At 44.6% G+C, this 24,813-nt stretch overlaps 2 protein-coding genes across 4 annotated transcripts in view; one reads left to right on the forward strand and one right to left on the reverse strand.

Annotated features, from left to right (window-relative positions):
- LOC124614660 (exportin-6-B) overlaps positions 1–12,080 on the reverse strand; it is a 305,273-nt gene extending 293,193 nt beyond the window's left edge. The window contains exons 1-2 of one of the 2 annotated variants that reach the window (XM_047142963.1): positions 12,011–12,029; positions 11,825–11,911 (exon numbers count right to left, since the gene is read on the reverse strand). In XM_047142963.1, the coding sequence (XP_046998919.1) occupies positions 11,825–11,827 (3 nt within the window). In that variant the 5' untranslated portion in view covers positions 11,828–11,911; positions 12,011–12,029. Of the gene's footprint in view, positions 1–11,824 lie in introns of both variants that reach the window. The other variant, XM_047142962.1, reaches the window with a different exon arrangement.
- A 392-nt stretch (positions 12,081–12,472) lies between these two features.
- LOC124614718 (synergin gamma-like) overlaps positions 12,473–24,813 on the forward strand; it is a 164,630-nt gene continuing 152,289 nt past the window's right edge. The window contains exons 1-2 of one of the 2 annotated variants that reach the window (XM_047142965.1): positions 12,473–12,522; positions 12,643–12,759. In XM_047142965.1, coding sequence (XP_046998921.1) covers positions 12,749–12,759 — 11 coding nt within the window. In that variant the 5' untranslated portion in view covers positions 12,473–12,522; positions 12,643–12,748. Of the gene's footprint in view, positions 12,760–24,813 lie in introns of both variants that reach the window. The other variant, XM_047142968.1, reaches the window with a different exon arrangement.

The raw sequence follows: 24,813 nt of genomic DNA on the forward strand, positions 1-24,813 counted from the left end.
GCTTTGGACAAGTAACAGAAAATTCCTATTGGTGACATTTTACTGTTTAAAGACTCTAATCATGTGGACAGTGAAATTGTATACTGCTGTCTCAGTGGAACAGCAATTTTGAAATCCGAACTGTTATTTACTAAGTATCCCATTACTGAATGAGATTTTCACTCTGCAGCAGAATGTGCGCTGATATGAAACTTCTTGGCAGACTAAAACTGTGTGCTGGACTGAGACTTGAACTCGGGACCTTTGCCTTTCGCGGGCAAGTGCTCTACCACCTGAGCTACCCAAGCACGACTCACGCCCCAGCCTCACAGCCTGGAAAGTAGGAGACGAGCTACTGGCAGAAGTAAGGCTGTGAGAACGGGGCGTGAGTCGTGCTTGGGTAGCTCAATTGGTAGAGCACTTGCCCGCGAAAGGCAAAGGTCCCGAGTTTGAGTCTCAGTCCGGCAAACAGTTTTAATCTGTCAGGAAGTTTCATATCCCCATTACTGTTGAGATGGTTAACCACTCTTGAGTACATTACTTCCTTGAAGATTTTTTAAAATGCTGTAAGCAAGGATACTGGCCAATAATTATTGACATCTGTGGTGTCCCCCTTTTTGTAGAGCAGCCTAACAATGGTATATTTTAACCTGTCTGGGAAATACCTTGAGTCAGTGATGCATTACATATGTGACTCAAAACCTCAGCTGTAATTGCTCCACATTGTTTTAATATCTTATTAGAGATGTCATCTACTCCAAAAGAACATTTATTTTTCAAAGATTTAATAATTTTACTTATTTCACAAGAGGTTGTTAGGTGAAACTTAATCTGACTAATTTGTTTCAAAACAGACTTTTCCATGTACTGCCTAGCGTTTTCTTTTGAACTGTTCTCGCCAATTATTTCTCCTACACTTGAGAAATGGTTGTTAAATACATTAGCTACTTGTGTACTGTTGGTTAGGATGGTCTCGTTCTCCTTAATAGTAATACTACCTACCCAAGTAGTTACTTTTTCTGTCTCCCTTCTAACAACATTCCATGTCGATTTTATTTTATTGCCAGAGTTTAATTTCTTCTCCAACATACATATTTCTTGATTTCCTTACAACTTTTCTCAGTATGATACAATAATTTTTATGGTGCAAAACTACTTCTGGATCTTTACTAGTTCTTGCTATCTCAAAGTTTTCTTTTTCTTTTTGAAGACACTTTAATACCTGTAGTAATCCAGTTTCCTTGAAAAGTGTGTGGTGTTACACTTAATGATTAATGGAAAATCTCATACAAAGATGTGAAACAAATACTAACAAAGAGAGAGAGGGGCTGGCCAGCTCAGTACAGCCGATAGATACACAAAAAACAGAACCGAAAATTTACGTTCCTAGCTTTCGGAACAAATGTTCCTTCATCAGGGAGGAGAGAGGGGAAAGAAAGGGAAGAAGGGAAAGTGGATTCAGTTACTCACAACCCAGGTTATGAAGCAACAGGGAAAGGAAAACAGGGAGGGTAGCAAGGATGGAGGAATGGTTGTCAGAGGGAAGTCAAAGATATTCTACCGTAAGTACTATGCCAACTTCAAACCAAAGAGGTATACAGTATAAAGATAAACACAACTATGTAGGATGAAAAGATGCATGAATGGCTAAAGAGGAAAGGGAAAGAGGAGAAGACTGAAGAGTAAATGGGAGTGAGGTTGTTTAACGAAGGTTCAGTCCAGGGGGATGGCGGGATGAAAGGATGTGTTGGAGTGCAAGTTCCCATCTCCACAGTTCAGAGGGACTGGTGTTGGGTGGGCGAAGCCAAATGGCACATACGGTGCAGCAGGTTCCTAGGTCCCTAGAATTATGCTGGAGGGCATGCTCCGCTACTGGGTATTGGACATCTCCTAGGCGGACAATTCGTCTGTGTCCATTCATGCGCTCAGCCAGTTTAGTTTTTTTTTTTGGTTTTAGTGCGCAAAACTTCTATGGTCATTAGCGCCCGGTCTGTGACTTAGGAAACAGTAAAAAGCCGAAATTGAAAACCAGCAGCAATGGGAACGAAAGTCATAAAATTGGAGAAACTAAAAGCAGAAGGAAGGCTGAAAAATCCACTACAGAAAGGGGTTGGTTGTCCCCAAAAAAAGCTTCAAATGACTGACGTCATTTCACTGGCACTAATAAACTTGAGAACGCGGTCGGCTGAGCGAGTGTCATCTGCTAAAATCGACACTATATCAGGCGATAGCTGTAGACGGGAGCGTAACGGATTAAAATAGGGGCACTCAATTAAAAGGTGTCTTACCGTCCACAGCTGAGAGCAGTGGGGACAGAGTGGGGGAGGATCGCCGCTTAAAAGATGTCGATGGCTAAAAAGACAGTGCCCTATCCGGAGTCTAGTTAAAATTACCTCCTCCCAACGACGTGTTCGGGAGGAAGAGGTCCAAGCACAAGGAAGAGCTTTCATGTCCTGCAATTTATTATGGGTAACTGTCGACCAATGCGTGTGCCATAAATGAACAAACACGTCGACATAGAACGCTCCGTAGATCGGCGAAGGGAATCGATTGAATAGCTGGCCGAGGAAGAGAGACTGCAGCCTTGGCTGCAATATCGGCCGCCTCATTTCCACAGATACCAACGTGTCCCGGGAGCCAGAGGAACGCCACCGAGACACCCCCCAGGTGGAGCAAGCGCAGACAGTCCTGAATCCGGTGGACCAGAGGGTGCACAGGATAAAGAGCTTGGAGACTGAGGAGAGAGCTGAGAGAATCTGAGCAGATAACGTACTGTATCCGCTGATGGCGGCGGATGTAGTGGACAGCCTGGAGAACAGCGTAAAGCTCCGCAGTATAAACCGAACACTGGTCGCGAGGCCGAAAGTGATTTGGAGTGTCGCCAACAATATAGGCACTCCCTACACCTAACGATGTTTTCGAGCCGTCGGTGTAAATAAATGTGGCGTCCGTCATTTGTGCACATAGAGCAGCAAATGCCCGACGATAAACAAGTGAAGGGGGTACCATCCTTGGGAAATTGACAAAGGTCACGGAGCAGGCAGATCCGGGGACAGAGCCAAGGCGGTGCTGTACCCCAAGTTGTCAAGAAGGTTTTAGGAAAGCGGAAGGAAAGAGAATGGAGCAGTTGACAGAAGCGGACTCCCGGTGATAGTAGGGAGGAGGGGCGGTCTGCATACCCTACATCAAAGGAGGCATCGAAAAAAATGTCATGGGCTGGATTAGCAGGCATGGAAGACAGATGGCTAGCATAACGACTCAGAAGGACTGCTCGCCGATTGGACAGCGGAGGTTCAGCAGTCTCAGCATAAAGGCTTTCCACAGGGCTGGTGTAAAAAGCTCCAGACACTAAACGTAATCCACGGTGGTGGATAGAGTCGAGACGCGGAAGAATAGACGGCCGAGCAGAGGAGTAGACTATGCTTCCATAGTCCAATTTCGAGCGCACTAAGGCGCGATAGAGGCGGAGAAGGACCACTCGGTCCGCTCCCCAGGAGGTACCATTCAGGACACGGAGGGTGTTGCGGGATCGCAGACAGCGAGCCGAAAGATAGGAAACGTGGGAGGACCAGCACAGTTTTCTGTCAAACATAAGACCCAAGAATTTAGCGATGTCTGAAAACGGAAGGTTGACAGGACCTAGATGTAAGGAGGGCGGAAGAAACTCCTTACGTCGCCAAAAATTAACACAAACGGTCTTACTGGGAGAAAAACGGAAGCCGGTTTCGATGCTCCAAGAGTGGAGGCGATCGAGACATCCTTGAAGACGTCGTTCAAGAAGGCTGGTCCGTTGAGAGCTGTAGTAGATCGCAAAATCGTCCACAAAGAGGGAGCCCGAGACATCAGGAAGGAGACAATCCATAATTGGATTGATGGCAATGGCAAACAGTACAACACTCAGCACTGAGCCCAGGGGTACCCCGTTTTCATGGGAGAAAGTACGGGAGAGAGTAGTGTTCACCCGCACCCTAAATGTGCGCTCTGCCATAAATTCGCGAAGAAAAAGGGGCAGCCGACCTCGAAAGCCCCAAGAGAACAGTGTGCGGAGGATGCCTGTCCTCCAACAGGTATCGTATGCTCTCTCCAGATCAAAAAATATTGCTACTGTTTGGCGTTTCCGGAGAAAATTGTTCATGATATAAGTGTAGAGAGCAACAAGATGGTCAACTGCAGAACGATGCTTTCGGAATCCGCATTGGGCAGGTGTTAAAAGACTGCGGGATTCCAGCCACCACGCTAAACGGTAATTCACCATACGCTCCAAATACTTACAGACACTACTCGTGAGAGAAATGGGGCGATAGCTAGAGGGGAGATGTTTGTCCTTTCCAGGTTTCGGAACAGGAATGACGATAGCTTCCCGCCATCGTCTGGGAAAAGTACTGTCGGTCCAAATTCGATTATAAAGGCGAAGGAGGTAGCGCAGGCTATGGGTTGATAAATGCAGCAACATTTGGACGTGGATACCATCCGGTCCTGGGGCCGAGGAGCGAGAAGAAGAGAGTGCATGTTGGAGTTCCCGCAAGGAGAAAACAGTATTGTAGCTTTCGCGATTTTGAGAGGAGAAAGCAAGAGGTCGCACTTCCGCTGCACGTTTCTTCGGGAGAAAAGCTGGCGGGTAATTTGAAGAGCTCGAAATCTCAGCAAAGTGCTGACCCAACAAGTTAGAAATTGCGACAGGGTCCACTAATGTGTCATGCGCGACAGTGAGCCCAGAGACCGCGGAGAAACTAGGCGCGACTGAGAACCGTCGAAGCCGACTCCAAACTTCCGAGGAGGGAGTGAAGGTGTTAAATGAGCTAATAAAGAATTTCCAGCTTGCCTTCTTGCTATCGCGGATGACACGACGGCATCGCGCTCGGAACTGCTTATAGCGGATACAGTCGGCCAAAGTAGGATGGTGGCGGAAAACGCGGAGAGCACGTCGCCGCTCACGTATTGCATCACGGCATGCCTCGTTCCACCAAGGAACTGGGGGGCACTGGGGCAATTCGGAGGTGCGTGGTATGGAATGTTCTGCAGCTGTAAGAATAACGTCGGTAATATGTGTGACCTCATCGTCGACGCTGGGAAAGTGACGGTCATCGAAAGTCGCTAGAGACGAAAAAAGTGTCCAATCGGCTTGGGCAAACTTCCAGCGTCGCGGGCGCATGTAGGGGAGTTGAGGCTGCAGTCTCAGGACACATGGAAAGTGGTCACTCGAGTATGTATCATCAAGGGCGAACCATTCGAAGCGCCGAGCTAGCGGAACAGTACCGACCGCGAGGTCCAAATGAGATAAATTTGTCGTGGAGGCAGACAAAAATGTAGGGACCCCAGTGTTGAGGCAAACTAGATCTGCTTGGTGGAAGACGTCTAGCAATAGCGAGCCACGTGGACAAGGATGTGGAGATCCCCAAAGCGGGTGGTGGGCATTGAAGCCCCCAACCAGCAAATATGGGGGTGGAAGCTGACCAAGAAGATGAAGGAGATCAGCTCTTGCCATTGGTGTGGACGATGGAATGTATACAGTACAAAGAGAGAACGTGTATCCGGAAAGAGAAAGACGGACGGCGACAGCTTGGAAGGAAGTGTTTAAATGAATTGGGTGATAATGGAGAGTTTCATGGAGAAGAATCATGAGTCCTCCATGTGCTGGAGTGCCTTCAACAGAGGGGAGATCATATCAGATGGACTGAAAATGAGGGAGATTCCTTTTCGAATCTGAATTTCACCTGGTCCTTCTCCAAAACCCAAGCCACCTTCCTGGATGTTGACCATCTTGTTGAAGCTCACATCCACACCTCTGTCCATATCAAACCCACAAACAAACAACAGTACCTTCACTTTGATAGCTGCCATCCATTCCACATCAAATGCTCCCTTCCCTACAGCCTAGGTATTTGTGGCAAACGTATCTGCTCCAGTGACGAATCCCTTAACCATTACACCAATAACCTGACCAGTGCTTTCCTCTCCCGCAACTATCCTGCAGACCTTGTCCACAAACAGATCTCCCGAGCAATACATTCCTCCCCGTCCAACAACAATGTTCCTACCCCCAGACCACACAGAAGCATCCCCCTTGTCACCCAATATCATCCTGGCCTCGAATACATCAACAAATTACTCCGCCAGGGATATGACTTCCTTAAGTCAACCCCTGAAATGAGATCATCCCTTGACAAAATTCTCCCCACACCACCCAGAGTTGCCTATCGTCGCCCCCTAACCTCCGTAACATCCTTGTTAAACCCTACAATATTCCCAGACTACCTTCTCTACCCAGCGGTTCCTACCCCTGTAACCGACCCCGCTGCAAAACCTGCCCCATGCATCCCACCCACAACCACCTACTCCAGCCCCACTACTGGTAAAACATACACAATTCAAGGCAGGGCCACGTGTGAAACTACACATGTCATTTATCAGCTGACATGCCTGCACTGCACAGCCTTTTACATCGGTATGACAACAACTAAACTGGCTGAGCGCATGAACGGACACAGACGAACTGTCCGCCTAGGAGATGTCCAATACCCAGTAGCGGAGCATGCCCTCCAGCATAATTCTAGGGACCTAGGAACCTGCTACACTGTATGTGCCATTTGGCTTCACCCACCCAACACCAGTCCCTCTGAACTGCGGAGATGGGAACTTGCACTCCAACACATCCTTTCATCCCGCCATTCCCCCTGGACTGAACCTACGTTAAACAACCTCACTCCCATTTACTCTTCAGTCTTCTCCTCTTCCCCTTTCCTCTTTAGCCATTCATGCATCTTTTCATCCTACATAGTTGTGTTTATCTTTATACTGTATACCTCTTTGGTTTGAAGCTGGCATAGTACTTACGGTAGAATATCTTTGACTTCCCTCTGACAACCATGCCTCCATCCTTGCTACCCTCCCTGTTTTCCTTTCCCTGTTGCTTCATAACCTGGGTTGTGAGTAACTGAATCCACTTTCCCTTCTTCCCTTTCTTTCCCCTCTCTCCTCCCTGATGAAGGAACATTTGTTCCGAAGCTAGGAATGTAAATTTTCGGTTCTGTTTTTTGTGTCGGCTGTACTGAGCTGAGGTAAGTACTGGTCAGCCCCTCTATCTCTTTGTTAGTTGGTGTTACATTTTGTAATTTTCTTTGGGAAACAATGTTCAAAAAGGGATATAAATTTATCAAGAAATATGTTGCATTTATCATTAGCATTTGGCTCATTATATACATCTCCCCAATTAACATTTCTTAAGCTTTCTTTGAAGTGCTCTATAGATACTGGGTTGAGCGACCTTACACTTTTACCGAGTGGTTTCCGAACTGTACACCCTGTTAGGTTTTGTAAGTTGATCAGTTGTGCATCATGGTCTAACAATCCATTTACCACAGGGAATGCATGTGTTTGTTTTATATCCTCTTTCTGTACAAATACATTATCTATAAGCGTACCACTGTCTTGAGGTATATGTATAGGGAAATTGATCACTGATTCTAAATTATATGCTGTTAATAACACTTCTAGTTCATTTTTCCTATCAGAATTACTTAGTAAGTTTACACTGAAATCACCAAAGATTACTAACTACTTCTTTTTGTCTGACAGACAGCACAATAGGGAGTCAAACTTTTTTATGAACAGCTCCCAGTCTCCTAATGGGGACCTGTACACTGTTGCTAATATCAATATTACATTATCTAGCTGAAGTTCACATGCACAAACCTCAAAGTGCTGATCAACACAAAATTTGCTTACTTCTACAGTTTCGCATTTATACCCTTGTTTTATGAAAATAACGACTCCTCCTTTATCCATTCTAGATCTACAGGTGTAAGATGCTAAATTATACCCACTTATACTGACACTATCCGTGCCCACAGTTACATTGCATTCAGACAGAGTGCATCAATTTCATTCTTATTTTTGAGATCATCTAAACGCACTAATAGCTCATCTAATTTATTTTTTATTCCCCTGATATTTTGATGAAGTAAGTTGATACTGCCCTTAGCTTTACCCCTATTTACTCTACATGAAGTTTCTTTTATTATATTTATCTTGATTGTCATCTGTCTGGACTTTGGCTTTAACCTAAAAAAAACCTGCTGCCTGGACACATTAACATTTGTGTGACTGTGGACCCCCTTCCAGTTTCTGCTAATAGAGAAGCTAACTTATTTTTCACCATCCTATTCAAGTGCAGGCCATGTGTAGTGTATCCCCACCTACCAATAACATTTACTGGAACAACACTTATGTGAGATTTTGCCGGTGTCTGGAGCATTCTGTTCAGCTCAGTGTTAACATGCCTTAAGTCCCTGCATAGTTGACCTAAGTTTTCTGTCACCTGGGATAAGGCTAGCAATTGGTTTCACAAAACTTGTGGCCTGGTACTCTGCACCTAATTTCTCCTGAAGCTGCTGGCCCACACCCCTCCCATGACTGCTGCTTATAAGGAGAATGTTTCTTTTCCTATTCTGGTTTGATCCCGACCTGTCTTTTTCTTTAAGCTAATATTCTGTTTCTACCTACTTTCAACTACATCTGGATGAGGCCCATCCTCCACTTCAGAAAGCAAGTGAAATTGATTTACTAATTGAATTTCTGGAGCTTTTTCAAGTGTTTCCCTATTTCGCTCTTTGCTTGCTACCTTTCCCCCTGTTCCCAGTCTCTTTTTCCTCCCTTAACCCACATAATTCCCAGTGCGCGTTTTCTAATTCAGCCTTAAGGGCACAAATTTTTACCTCCAGTTCAGCGATTTTTATGTCCTTTCTACATAACCTACACTGCCATGGAAGAGCCTCATTTTCTACCCTCGTTTCCTTGCCACTACATTCTCCCCAATGAAACCATAACTTACAGTCTACACAGAACACCCCCTCTTTCAAATTTCTACGGCAACCACCACATTTGTCACACATGGTTTGATAGACGAACTTAACACAAAAGCAGAGAATAAGTTGGCACAAGACCACAGTAGTTTTGTAACCTGTAGCCTACTAATTCGTAAACAAACACTAATGTAAACATACTTTGTGGGGAATGCTAATATGGAAAAACACTAAGTTCTCCTACATCTTTTGTAACTGCCACGAAAACAAAAAAAGTAATACATAAAAATTAAGGAGACTTGAAAAACACAAAATACACGAGTACAGCATGTGAACTTCAATTGTTAGCAGATGATGCCACCATCCATCAATACCTATACCTTGAGTTATGCTATAGATCTCACTGCACCACAACCATGATTCTGGGTGGCTGAGCAGGGGTGGGATGAGTGTGGGGGTACTATTTTCATAAACAAACCTCGAACTGATAAACACGTAGCCTGCTGCTGTTTAAAGTCTTCCAGAAGCTTTGGTGTACGCTACTGCTGATTCTAGTTATTTCACTCCAACAGATGACAACCATCACTGGCTGCCATATTATATTACTATGTCATATAGCTCTACAAGGGCCCTATTCAAAAATTTGCACTTTCAGTACCCTTCATTTACATAAAAAAATGGGTAGGATGATCAGGTCTAAAAAGCATCATCACAGCTACAATACATGAAACTACGAGCCCTACCTACACAACAATAAAGAATATCCCATAAAAATGTGAGTGACAATAGTAGAATCAGATATAATAAATTCTGCAGTGTTATGGATGAAGCAGTGTTGGTAAAGCTCGTGCACCATTTTTCTGAAGTGTACAGACAGAAGTTTTCATAATTCCAGTAGTGCTATAGTTTACAGTTCTTGTTTATAGGACGAGCTAATTGTAGACTATGTTACTGAATCACTTATTTTTATTTGTTTATAAAGTATATACCAAGGAAGAAGGGCAGCGTTACAGAACTGGACTGACAATCAGGAAGACTTGGGTTTTAGCCCTATTCTGTGCACTGTAACTTGGATTTGTCTTTGTTTCCCCATGTTATTAAGGTGATAGCTGGTAAGACCTCATTGAAAAGGGCACAGACAACTCCTGACTTCCACCCTTACCTGGTTCTATTTCATACATTTGCATACATGTGTAAATATATTTCGTATGTATCTGGCATGTTTTATATTATTAAATCTATGTTAAACAGTCAATGGGTAAAATTTTACTTACGGCAGTGATGGTGTAATGTACTGATGTTGGCAAGAGTCTTTTGTGTTGACCATGAAGTAAATAATTAATGCTGTTCCTGCTCTATGGTTGACAGGCTCTTGTGTGTACCCTTTTCCTCTCAGTAAATTATTTATCCTCATAAAGTGAACATTTGATAACAAAACTTTTGCATTAATATCAAGAGATTAACACCAATGTCACACAATTTCTAGCATTCAACAGTTGTTGCTAACCTCAGCACATTATGCCGCCACAAGTTAAATTTAAACTGGTCAATAAACGAATAATTAAATCTTGTTCAAACACTTTGTGTTGCCTGCAGATTATTTCAGCCATTAATATACACATTGATGCACACCTGGATATTTTTCTTATATCCGCTCTGTTATTACCTATGGAATAATATTTTGGGGAGTCAACAGTAAAAATATTCAAATAGTTTTCAAATTACAAAAAAGAGCAATTCGTATAATAACCAAGAGTGGCAGTAGGGCTCACGGCCTTGAACATTTCCAAAAGCTGGAAATCCTAACTGTCCCCTGTGAATACATTTTTCAAAGTATTATGTACGTAAAAAAAAAAAAAAATATTGACTGCTATATGAAAAATTCTTTAGTACACAGATATGAAACTAGAAACCAATACAATCTGCATACAGAGAGGAAAAATAAAGTTAATACTCAGCAGAGCTTGTTGTACAATGCCATTAAATTATATAATAAATTACCCCAAAATATAAAAGATATTGACACAATTGGACAGTTCAAAGCAAAACTAAATTTTTTTTTATTATAGGCCTATATAAGTTATTACGCAGTAACGGATTATCTGAATTAAAACATGTAGTGTAATTGAAGTAGCCTGCATTGTAATACATGAGGAAATAATTATAATATGAAATCCAGAATTGTACAGTACTATAAGAAAATTACATAAAGATATAAAACTAACGTAAGATACCTCAAAAATGTGTGTAAATACTAATTTTATGTGTATAAATTGTAGGTATATAGTATTGTATATGATTTTGCTGACGAAATCCACACACACGTCATCCCAATGAGGCATTACATCTTTACTTATTCCATGATAATTACTCCCACTTAGCACAAAGACCTGCAGCGTTACAGGTTATCATGACACTGCCATCTCCTCTGCAAACCACTCATTTTTGACATTGCTTAATCTACAACTGTTATAGAAAGGGGATTTTCCTATCATTCTTGATACATGTCCAAGACAGGCTAAATGTTTTTTATGACACCTTAACTGGTACTCTAGTTACTGTTTCTGGTATATACTGACGCACTTTTATTTTTGCGGTTTTATGACACTGACAAACTTTTGTCAGCGAAAATAAAAGCTGGCCATCTCTGCTAGGGTTAAGCTGCAAGTTAACAAGTAAAATTAAAATGCTTTTTACTGACATAAAATGACAAAGTATCATATTCAGACATGGCCACAGAAGGTTAAATGAATGAGGAGATTGACGAAAACGTACAAAGATTTGCTTCGGGCGACAATACAGGAAGACCATTACACTAAGTACACAGAGATTGCAGTCGACAAGTCATGAAAGGTTTCAAGACAGCGTCTGATCAACAAAAACATTCGAAATTTAAAAACATATGACTTAAAATACAGTGAAATAAAGAAGCGTCCTTTGGCTGGATTGTACATAAGTTACCGTACCATCAGCTGTATATTGTTTTCAGTGACACGACAACTAATAAACACTTATCAAAAACATAAAGATTAAAAGAAACTTACCATCACGTAAACAGAGACTTGGTGTTACAGCTTTTATTATTTTACAGATCAAAATTTTGAAGGCACCTATGTGCATACTTCCCTTGTCTGTGCTTATTTAATATTATTAAAAATACAATAATTGTTAATATATATTAACGAGCTTTGCATTCATTAGTACATCATTACTGAACTACATCATGCTACCTTAAAACAAATTAACCCAACATTCTGACAACTTCACACAATTATCGTTCCCTCCCCGACTCAACAAATGGTTAATCTTTGAAGCTTGTATTACAGTGATTGTCTCTGATTTCGGTGTTGATTTGTATCCGAGATAAATTTAAGAGCGCGTAAGCAATATAAAAATTTCTTGTACTGCAAAAGATTTATTTAATACATTCTCCAACAGGATGCAGATAAATTTTTCAAGTTGCTCCGGTCTAACTACAATACAATTTGACTGATGAAACTTTAAACTCTCTTGCATCTGCATACTGGAATATAATTCCACTACTACGCAGCTATAATAATATAAAATTAAATCGAAATGTATTCGATGGATGCTCGGTATTGTATTTCTCAGCGCCTGAGGTCATTCTGACGGGATATCAAAATTGAGAAGTTTCTGTCACTCTGTATCTTTGACGCAAATTGTCAAAGGTTTGAAAGCAATGGGCAAAAAGAAACTGCAATGCAAATGTATGACGTGTTTGGTTAGTAGATGAGACTGAAACATAAACAAAAACACTTTCGAAGCGTTGTTAAGTGTCAGGTGTAAATTGGTTTCGTTTCGTAATGACCAGCAGATGATAGATCAACATGTCTGTCAGCAGGTGACGACTTTGGTGGAAGAAAGAATATTTGAGTGTTTTTATTAAGAAACAAGAAATGTCACCGTATTGAGCTAATTGTACATGAGAAATCTGTAATCTGGACGCTATGGCAGAGAGGTAAGAAAATTGTAATTGAGCAACTTTATTTATTAAGTAGGTGTCTTCGTATGAGCTAAGCCTTCTGAGAATTAGGTACGTAGAAACCGTAGATCTATTTCCAGAAAGGTTTGCCACACCGTCTATCTCAGTCTTCAGAGATATTCTCCTGTGAACTGAACCTAGCGGAGATTTATATTGAAGACCAGGTTAGTTTCTGTATAGATTTTACCACAATGCAGCCCACACCTTTTCGAAATGTCTTGCCACTTTCGTCTGTATTGTAAATTTTCGGTAAGTGTGAAAGAAAATAAATGGTCTAATGTTGGGGAACTATTGAAGTGTGGTCTCCAGACATTCAGTTCAACTCTTCTTTTATGCTTCTTTTGATGACAACACTATAGTGCTGGTAACATATGTATTGAACTACAGTCATTGCTAGGCAAGACATTGTTTATGGAGTTCTTAATAAGACCCTACGTAATGTGCTGTTTCATATTGTCTTGAGGTAATAAATAGTGTCCAGACTGCTGAGTGATCTGTTGGATGGAGTCAGTGAAACTACCACCTTTCAAAGATGCACCCGTTGTTCATCCTTACATGATGATGTCAGCTGTTAGCAGGAAACCCTAGTCTGGCATTGCACACTATTATTTCTCAAAAACAAATTAACACCATCAAACAAAAACCAAGAACCACAACAGTACAATAGGTATTGTCAACCCAGTATACTTGATATCTTACGTGATACAACGGTACACCAGGAGAAACACACAGTTTCTGTCTTTACAATTTCTGACCCAAAAATGCTGCAATCACTCTGCATTCTCTTGTGAATGAAGGTCAGCGCCAAATATTTTGATATGTTCCTCAAGGCTGAATATTTTCCATCTCTGGTGAATTCCATACCAGCCTTTTGGCAATGGGAAAGCTTAACTGTAACTGCATCACATGCAAATACCTGGAGTTTCACTTTTGTGACATCTGCTGTTTCAATAATTTGGAACTTAAGAAAATGCAGCAATCTGTAAGTTGGGCAAATTGACTGGTGGCATTGAAATTATGTTTGCACTTATACATAATGAATATCAGCATTGAAAATGTAATATAATGGTGAAAACTAGGATAGTAGGCCCTAGAGCATATTTTCAAATGTGTCTATTGATAGTACTGGAATTTCGCCTCCTGAAGGTAAGACTGTCACTGATATTTTAAGTTGGTTATTCTTTATGATGTAATCTTCTGAGAAAATTCAGCAACTATCACAAGGCTCCTACAAAGAAACTAATTAGGAACATGAGTGTTGCCAAAGAAAGTGTACCTTTCCAAAAGTTACAAAGAAATATAAAAATACTGTCCATTCCCTCCCTTTACATGTAGTCTATATAAGGTGCTGATTTTCTCGTATAAAATCCAATATACGTTTGACACGTTCTGTATTGTCCACAACTTCAGCAGTCGACACAGAGAGGATTTCTCTCTGGGGCTCACCACTCTTTGATGTGTGTGTGCTTGGCTGCCACGGAGCCGCAGCTTCTGCAGCATAGCTTCCTCTTTCTGTGCTGCAAACCTACACTTTGACTGGCTCTTACCTCCATTGACGTCCCATTGAATGGTCCTTTTGGTACAAACCCAGCCTGGACTTGGTTCATGATTTTGGTTGTGATTTCCAGTTTCAATCCCAGCACTATTAATGATTACATGGTCGCCATTATTGTGTTTCATCTGCCATCTTTTGCAAATTTTACAGAAGTGTGTGTCATGCAGGGAAGGTTGACAGCTGTGGTGTATGCTCTGCCTCTATGCCTTTCCATCCTGCCACGCTTCCTTCTTATTGTCATAGTACAACCAAAACCGAGCATGGTAGCCATCGTGTTGTGGTCAGGGATCATCAGGTATCTGCAAAGTGGTAATCTCCTGACCACGCAGGGATTGCACTGTTGGTGCTTGTGCTGCACGCTCCCCATGTATGCCACGGAGTACAAGCTCATTGTTGTTACTATAGCTGGATGGTGACCATGAGGAGAGCCCCGTTTGGAGTGGGTGGCACCATGGCTGTTAGTTCACACATGAAGTGATTTAAACTTTCGCTGTTGCTGATCACATGGCTGTAGCAGTCTCTTTGAATGGAAAAGCCTCATATGATTCAACGAAGTACGATCCCAACATGTTCCCTTCCTGGCCGCGCCATGGAAGGTATGGAAGATCTGCAGGACTAGGCAACAAGGAACACAATCCTCCCCCCCCCCCCCCCCCCCTCAATACCTAGTCTGTACCAAGACTGACGATTTGGTCACAAAGCCTTTATCTTTTGTTGTACTCACTGAAGACAAATACGGGGACGTTGCAGCCATCTCTAAGATGAAGAGTGGTTCCCTCCTGATTAAAACGTCATCTCCTGCGTAGCCACAGGTGCTGTTCTGTCCTGAAAAGTTGGGTGACATTCCCGTGTTTGTCACTCCCCACAAGAGCCTCAATATGGTCCAAAGTGTCACCTTTCACTGTGATCTTCTTTTGCAATCTGACAATGAGATACGGGCCAACTTAGAGCGAGGGGGTGTGCCTGTATCTGTTGTGTCCACGGGTGATCAAGGGAAGAGTTGCTACCGGGGCCTTCATCTTGGCTTTTGAGGGTGATACATTGCTTGAGAAGATCAAGGTGATGATCTACCGGTATGATGTGAAACCGTGTGTCCCTTCTCCTATGAGGTTCCTCAGGTGTATGAAGTTTGGGCGAACGTCATCTTGTTGCACCCCTAACCCTGTCTGGAGGGATTGTGGACATCCGCTGCACAGAAACATTGCTTGAGTCCCTCCCCTCTCTCTGTAAACTGCAGCGAGCTCCACTCTCCCAGCTCAGCAGATTACTCCATTTTTACACGTGAGAAGTAAATCCCAAAGTATAAGACCCTGGACAAGTTGGCATATCAAGAGGCCAGAAAAAATATGAGCGTCTTAATCCCAAGCAAATGACACTATCATCCTTTTTGGAATTTAGGTCCCATCTTGAGTTCTTATAAATTTTCTGGTTTTAGTGTGAGCCATACGGGGAAGATCTCCCTCCCTAACATCTATAGTGTGGATTCTTCTCCCCTCTTCCTTCCCCTCTTCCCTCCCTGCCGTAGCTCCTCTCCACCTTGCTAGGTCCCCAGCAGGGGTAGCCCATCCGAGTGGTGGGGCTATTGTGTACCCATCTTGCTGAGCCCCCTGACAACATAGGGTTCACTTTACTGATACCTGACCTCCTCCCTCCCCATGTATGCCAGGGAGTAGTTGCTTGTCTTCCTGGAGCATCGGAACTACTGGCAACAGCCTCGGTGCCACGTGGCCCTTGATGTGGCTGGTTGGTGCCCATGGGGAGAGCCCCTGATCGGAGTGAGTGGTATCAGGGTGGGTGCCAGGCACATGAAGCGTATCAAGCTGCAAAAATCTGGCGTTTCCCAAAAGGTTGTCTCTTCAAATGGTGAAGGATCATTGAATGCTACTTTGTGTGACCCGGCAGCCTTCCCTTCTCTGGCTACACCGTGGAAGGAGGGCCAGGCTTGCTGTCTAGGGATGAAACACTTTCCCCGCTAATTCATCTGTACTAGGATGGACGGGGACACATTCACCACCACAGAGCCATTGTTTTTTGTGGAGAATATTGAGGGCAAGTGTGATGAAGTGGAGTCTCTCAGTAAGATGCGGTCAGGTTCCCTGTTGATCAAAGCGTCTTTTGCTTTCCAGTCTGCAGCTCTTTGTGCTTGTGATCCTCTTTGCAATGTTCCATTGTCTATTACATGGTCCGGGGAGTGATTTTTCATAGGGATCTCATCCTGCAAACTGATGAGAAACTCTGGGCTAATCTGGAGCTTTGCAGTGTTCATTTTGTTCAACGTGTGCAGAGGGGTCACATAGACAACTGCTCTGATACCGGCACCTCCATTCTGTCTTTTGAGGGGGATACCCTCCCAGGGCAGGTCAAGGTTATGTGCTGCAGATGTGACATGAAGCCGTACATCCCACCACCCATGAGGTGCTTGTATTTTGGGCTTAAGTCTTCCTGCTGGATGGCGGATCCCCTTTGTGGTGACTGTGAACACCCACTCCATGAGGGCCCAGCTTACAAAAGAGGAAAGATGATCTGAGAGTACAAGTCCCTGGATCGCCTGTCTTACACTGAGGCTAACCAGAAATATGAGGGACTTCATCCAGTGTAACTTTCTTCAACTTCTGCCTTTGTTACATCCTTTCGCCCTCCTACCTCTTCCTTTCCCCAGCCCTATCCCCATCTCCCTTTCCCCTGCAGTTCCCATGACCTCCCATCCTGGAGCCACTCCCCCTCCCTGGCCGAAGAAGTGCCCCCCTTCTTTGGCACCTGCTGGTGATAGGGCTCCGCTCCTGGGACCCCTCTCGCCGGCAGCCTACTACCACAGCTCGGCCACGAGACACACCATCTGTGTGCACCAAGGTCACCTGCTCTCTTTTGGCTCCAGATCTTCCAGAAGCCTGTACCCCTCTGTGCCCCGCCCTCCTCCACCTCCGAAAGAGAAGGAGGAGGAGGAGAAGAAGAAGAAGAAAAAACTTAAGTTCCAGGACAAGCCGACACCCCCCGCCCCTTCTCCCTCTGCCCTCTGGTATTGTTTGAGATGCCATCTCCCCACTTGCTACCTGACTCTTGACATCTTATCTGTGGATATCACCCCATCCTTTTTGGCGACAACCACTAACCAAGTAACAAGGCCTCTTGTTGGCTTCTTAACGTCTAACCTGGACTCTCTCCACATGGTAATCTAGTGGAATTGCAATGGATACTATAATCACCTACTGGAAATACAGCGTCTTGTTTCCTCCTATTCTGTGTTCTGTCTTGCTCTTCAAGAAATGCACTTCCGTGATGACCACTCTCCAATGTTTTGTGGTTACCAGGTGTTCTGTCAGAACCAGGCTGGCCTTGGGATAGCATCTGGAGGGGTCTGCACTTTGGTTTGCACCAAAGATCCCCCTTCATACCAGTCTGGAAGAAATAGTGGTTAGAGCCCAAATGACTCCAGCAATCACTGTTTGCAGTGTCTACATCCCTCCAGGTAGGCCATTTCCTCATGTTGAGCTGTCTAGCTTAATACAGCAACTTCCACCCTTGTTGCTCCTCCTTGGGGGATTCAGTGCACCCACCCCATGTGGGGGAATGCCACTTCAACAGGTAGAGGTCTCCTAGTTGAACAACTTATTACAGACTGTGCTTTGTCTCCCCTCAATGACAGTTCTCTTACCCACTTCAGTGCTGTTAATGGCACCTTTACTGCTGTCGAACTTACGATCTCCTCCCCTGCTGTTGTGGCTTCCCTAAGCTGGTCACACCATGATGATCTTTGTGACTGTGACCACTTTCAGGTAATTCTATCATTCCCCTGACACCGCCAGGCAGATGCATGTCAGATGGCCCTTACATACATTGGCAGTGCATTTCGACACCTCTCTCTTGAATTGCACTGATGCGATCATGCAGGGTGTGTCTGCCACTATTCATCATGCTGCTGGCATTGCGCTGTCCCCCTATCCATGGGTCCCTGTCATCATCGACTGGTGCTGTGGTCGATCGAGGACATTTGAGCCACTGTTCAGGACCGCCGACGGGTGCTGCAGCGATTTAAATGACATCCTTCACAGACCAACCCCCTTTCTTTTAAGTGTCTTTGGGCTAAGGCTTACCTTATTAAACAAAGTAAAAAGGAATGCTGGGAACGCTACGTTTCCTCCATGGGGATGTATGCCTCTTCCTCGCAGGTTTCATCCAAACTCTGTAGCCTTCTGGGCTGACAGCAACAGTTCACTGTTCAGGATCTTATCCTCCAAGATGCTCTGTGCACTGATCCATTGGTCCTTACAGAACACCATGTGACACGCTTTGCGATGGCGTCAGCATCCTCTTCCCATCCCCGTACCTTTCTCCAGCATAAACGCCGAGTTGAACAGACCCTCTGTTTCATTCCCCACCATACTGAAACTATAATGAACCCTTCACTGAATGGGAATTGTTGCAGGCTCTTACCTCTTCTCATGACACAGCCCCAGTGCTGGATTCCATCCACAACCGGGAGATCCAACACTTGCACGTTACCCAGAGGCAACATCTATTTAGGGTCTTGAACCACATTTGTCTCATGGGTGCTTTCCTGTCCCAATAGTGAGACAGTATAGTTACCCCGGGAAGAACCCAACATCTCTCAGCAGCTATTGCCTGATTAGCCTGACGAATGTACTTCGTAAACTGCTTGAGAGGATGGTTAGCTTCTGATTACGTTGGGTGCTCAAATCTCAAGGCATTTTGTCCCCTTGCCAGAGTGGCTTCCTGGAAGGGCGATCTCCAACTGACCATGTATTCAGATTGGAAACAGCAATCTGACAGGCTTTTACCAACCGCCGGCACCTTGTCATGGTCTTTGTTGATAATAAATGAAAAGCACCAGTTTGCTTTTGTTCTACAATATTATTTTTATTGCTAACCGGTTTTCGGCTTACAAGGCCATTTTCAGACATTTACTGAGTATTATCACCAAAGAAGTTAAATGTTAGCAGACAATATTGGAAGAGAAGTAACACATCTAGAGTGAAGTAGAAACATACAGTGAGTAACATCTTTGCAATGAAATAGTAAAAACTGAACAGTACATAAATAACAATGGAGTTGACAGGAAAACCTTTAGCACAAAATAGGAATAGCATGCCTACATAACAGTTTCTATTAATAAACAAAACTAATAAAATAAGATAAAATCTTTGTTGATCTACATAAAGCTTACAACACAGCTTGGCATCATCACATTTCACTTACCCTCCATGACTGGGTTTTCACAGCCCCCTTCCAATTTTTGTCTGTGAATTTTTACCCCATCGGCTCATCCACGTTTGAGTTGACACTTCACTCAGCACTCCTCAGATTCAGGAGAACAGTATCCCACAAGCTTCTGTGTTAAGTGCCACACTCTTACTCATAGCCATCAATGTGCTTGTAACCTCTGTTGGGTCTGTAGTTACCCTGACATTGTATGTTGACAATTTTTGCATCTGGTGCAGCTCCCACTTGATAGTATCTGCTGGGTGCAGGTTCCAAGGTGCCATCCGACAGGCCTCCGTGTGGGCCATCTTCCATGGCTTCCAGTTTTCTCCCTACAAAACACAGGTTATGCATTTTGGTCATTGACCCACTGGACACCCTAATCTGGAACTTTAGTTAGTGTCCAGCTACTCGATGTTGTAGCACATTCCGTTTCTAGAGCCTTATTTTTGATAAAAAGCTGATGTGGCTACCCCATATTCACCACCTGAAGACCACATGCATGTAGCAGCTTAATGCTCTCTGCCTCCTGCCCCCCCCACACCTTGCAGTGCAGACCTTGCTAGTCTTCTCCATCTTTACCATGCTCATGTCTTGTCCAGACTACATAATGGTTGTCAAGTTTATGGCTCAGTGGCTCCGTCCACTGTGTGAAAATACTTGACCCTGTTCACCGTTTCGGGGGTATGTCTCACCACTGTTTTTAGTTGCCTTTTCCTTTCTTTGTTTCCCTTCTCCTCTTGTTCTTCTGCTTTGGCATTTGAGGTTCCTCTCCTCCCTGTGCACACCTGATGGCCGGCCCATGTGTCTGATGCATAATGGTGATTGGGTAACGCGTAATTCCCAGCCCTGGGTCAACAGGTAGGGTTCTCATGAATCCCCTGGTACGGGCCAGGCCCAGGTAGAGGTGATTGCCTGAGCTGGTACCTTCCCAAATTGCCAATTGCTCCCATTGTCATGTGTTTGGGAGGTCTGAACAATCACCTAAGGTGGGTGCGCCCCCTTGTGAATGGGCCCCCAGTTGGAAGGAGCGTGCCATCGGAGACACTGGCAATCATGGGGATTTTCTCACAATGAGCCAATCATCTTTACAATCAGTGATTGCAAAACATAAATGGAATGAGGCTAATGATTCAAAGACACTTCCACCTGCACCATGGTTCCTCGTGGTTTCACACACTGAAGACAGTCAGTCCTTTGCAATGGTAAATTTGTTTATTATTCATAAATGTGTTGATGCAGTTTCCAGCCCTGTGTAATCCTGCTCTCATTTATGGAATGGCACTTTACTTTTGGAGATTATTCTGATCCTCAAACACAACTACTACTTGCTGACCTCGCTTCTCCACATCTATCCTGTTCGCGTCGAGGCCCATAGAACTTTGAATTCTTCCTGTGGTGTTATTTACACTAGGCTGCTTGATGGTCTGACTAATGCCGAAATCCAATCATACCTCTCTGATCAGGGTGTCATTGCTGTCCATCGGGTGATGAAAAAGGTAGATTCCTCCTTAGTGCTCACCTGCACTCTTTTTCTCATTTTTGTTTTTCTCATTTTTGATATAGAGATCAAAGCAAGCTATCAAATTATCACAGTCTGACCGTACATTCTGAACCCAACGCGCTGCTACCAGTGTCATCATTTCAGACACACTAGAATGTCCTGTCAACACCCAGCCAAATGTGTAACCCGTGGTAGGGATGCACATGCACGTGATTCTCTGCCTCCTCCTCCTCCTCCCCGCTGTATCAACTGCAATGGCGGCCATGCCGCCTCCTCTCGGGATTGTCCCAAGTATCTCGATGAGCAGGCTTTGCAGGATATCCGGGTAAAGGAAAAAGTACCTTACTCAGTCACTCACAAGTTATTGGCTAGTCACAAACTCATTGTTCTCCCATCTGGCACCTATAGTTCTGTTCTTGCTACCTCTCGCTCCCTGAAGGACTTGGCCACGCAGACATGCAACTTCAGATTCAGCTCTGAGGTTGTGAAATTGCACAGTGTCAAGGTAGCATCACCATCCTCTCATCCAGCTGTGCAACAAGTCATGAAACTCTCGCCTCAAGGGGCGAAGCCACTAGCTACATAACCGGTAGGATGGAAAGAACAAGAGGAGTACTCCTGTGAAAACTTCCTATGTCCCTCCAGTCAACCGTCTGAGTTCTCCTCGCTAACTAGAAAAGCTCAAAGAAGTCCAACAAAGTCAAACAGTCTTCTCCTTCGCCGACTCGAAGATCCTCTTCGATGGTGTTGCCACGTGATTCCTTAGCCAGGCTAGCTTCTGTGTCGCCGGTGCACAAGGCCAGCCTCTGTGTCTCCGGTGCACACCACCAACCATTTCTCTGCAGCCGTTGAGGTGACACCCCTTCATTTATTCCTCATCATTACTCTCCTCTTATGGAATGTTCACAGCCTTCAGTTCCACAAAGAGGATTTAAGGCTGCTTTTAGCATCGCAGCATCACGCAGTACTCTGCCTTAAGGAAACAAAATTGCATCTTCACAACCACTTTGAGCTTTCACATTTCTTTCCGATTCGTTTTGACCTTCCCCCTGAGGTTGGCATTCAATCTCATGGAGTCATCATGCTGCTCATACAGGATTATGTTCATAGTCAACCCATCTCCCTGACTACCCATCTTCAAGCTTTTACAGTTTGCCTTTTCTTTCCCCACCTGACTTTTTCCCTCTGTACCATTTATGTCCCTCTGCCATTTGATGTCACCAGGGCAGACTTCCTTCAGCTTATTGGGCGGCTACCTCCCACATTTCTGCTACTCAGCGATTTTAATGCGTATCATCCCCTTTGGGGTTCTGCCAAGACCTGTCAGAGAGGTGGCCTCTTGGCTGCTCTTCTTAATCAACTCAGCGTCTGCTGCCTTAACACTAGAGCACCCACATTCCTTCCTAACTCCTCACACACGTATTCCCATTTGGACCTATCCTTCTGCACTGCCCAGCTTGCCCATCGTCTTGAGTGGTCTGTCCTTTCTAACACATACTCAAGCGATTGTTTCCCATGTGCTATCCATTCACTGACTCCTACCCCATCTTCATGCACACCTAAATGGCAGCTTACTAAGAATGAGATTTTCACTCTGCAGCAGAGTGTGCGCTGGTATGAAACTTCCTGGCAGATTAAAACTGTGTGCCAGCCCGAGACTCGAAAGAAACGAGGTACTGGCAGAAGTAAAGCTGTGAGTTTTGCTTCGGTAGCTCTGTTGGTAGAGCACTTGCCCACAAAAGGCAAAGGTCCCGAGTTTGAGTCTTGGCCCGGCACACAGTTTTAATTGGCAGCTTACTAAGACTGACTGGTGGCTTTTCTCCTCCCTGGAGACCTTCGAAGAACAAGATTTCCCTCGTTGATGACCAGGTGGAATATCTGACAAACGATATCCTAACTGCTGTAGAATGTTCCATTCCTCGCACTTCCTCTTTAACACACCGTGTCCCAGACCCTTGTTGGACTGAGAAATGCCGCGATGCAATTCGTGCACGAAGGTGTGCTCTCCGCATTTTTAACCATCGTCCTATGATGGCAAACTCCAGTCATTATAAACAGATGCATCCAAAGTGTTGTCACATTCTTTACGATAGCAAAAAAGGTAGCTGGATTTCATTCACTAGTTCTTTTAACAGTTCCACCCCATGCTCTGTTGTGTGGGCCAACCTCCGTCAGATCTCTGGGACCAAGATCTATTCGCCAGTTTCAGGCCTGACAGTAGCAGACGATGTCATTGTGGACCCTAATGCTATCTTCAACACCTTGGGCTGCCATTTTGAGGAAATTTCGAGCTCTTCCCACTATCACCCCGCCTTCCTACATCGGAAATGAGCGGAGGAGGATCAGGTGATACCCTTCTGTTCTCAGAATTGTGAGTGCTACAATGCCGCTTTTGCTATGAGGGAGCTAAATCATGCTCTCAGTTCATCCCGATCCTCCACCCCAGGCCCAGACGCCATCCATATTCGCTTGTTGCAGCACCTTTCTCTTACGGGCAACCACTTCCTGCTTAAGATGCACAACTGCATCTGGGCAGAGGGCACATTTCCCGGACGTTGGTGTGAAGCTACCGTCATACACATACATAAGTCTGGTAACGACAAAAACCTTCCTTCCAGCTACTGTCCCATATCTCTCACCAACTGTGTTTGCAAGATGATGGAACGTATGATTCATACCAGGTTGCTGTGGTGGCTTGAGTCTCACAATTTACTGATGACTGCACAGCGTGGATTTTGAGGGCGCTGTTTTGCAGTTGATCATCTCGTTACTTCATCCACTGATGTTATGAATGGTTTTCTGTGGAAATGCCATGTTTTTTGCTTTGGAGAAGGCCTACTACACCTGCTGGAGCCCTCAGGGGCTCAGCATTGATTTTCTGGGTACGGGCTTGGTGACCCTGGGGTTCCTGAGCTGGGGAGTGGTTAGCACGACCAGTCCCCTGTCACCATGAGTCCCTCAGAGGGCTCAGCATTCGTTTGCTGGGTACGGGCTTGGCGAACCTGGGGTCCTCGAGCTGTGGACTGGTGTGCGCCGCCAGTCTGCTGTTACAGTAAGCTCTGGGCATGCTTCAGTGACCACCGTGTGGTGCAACGGTGGAACATTGTGTGTCATAGGGACCGGGGATCTTGGCTTGATTGGCTGGATTGCGAGGATGGTACATACCTCTATAAAAAACCCTTCAATCTTAAGGTGTGCTGCGCGCCGATAAGATGCATGGCTGTTGAGGTGGAACAGTCACTAGCGGACAACCTCTGGGGATCCTGCCACACCTCAGTTGTACAAGGCTTATCCAGGCATGCGGGGCTCTGTCTGGATGGACATAAGTTTCCCTAGCTGCTCGTGGGACGACCATGGATACCAATGAATTCTTCCTCTTTTCCTCCTCCTAATTTTTCGCTGGCCAGTGGGATGGGTGGACCGCTGATTGGCACTACCGCCCAATCCAACAAGAGGGCTAGGTTAGCCAGTCCTCCTGACTCAGGCGTCAGCAAACATACAGCAGTTCAGAGTAACAGAGCACATACTGACAACCAGAATGTGTTTTTAATAATAAAAAGGAAAGAGGGTTCCTTTGAAAAGGTTTCACCATTCTATATCCAAAAGGGTCTAGAAGGAATAGCTGGAACTTTAAAATCAGTGAAGCGTTTACGGAATGTGACACTGCTTGTTGAAACATCAACTGCTCAGCAAGCAGTTAACCTTCAAACAGCTAAAAGCTTGGGGGAATGCACAATCGATACAGAGCTTCACA

This window comes from Schistocerca americana, chromosome 1 (genome assembly GCF_021461395.2).
Source record: "Schistocerca americana isolate TAMUIC-IGC-003095 chromosome 1, iqSchAmer2.1, whole genome shotgun sequence".
Lineage (NCBI taxonomy): Eukaryota > Metazoa > Arthropoda > Insecta > Orthoptera > Acrididae > Schistocerca > Schistocerca americana.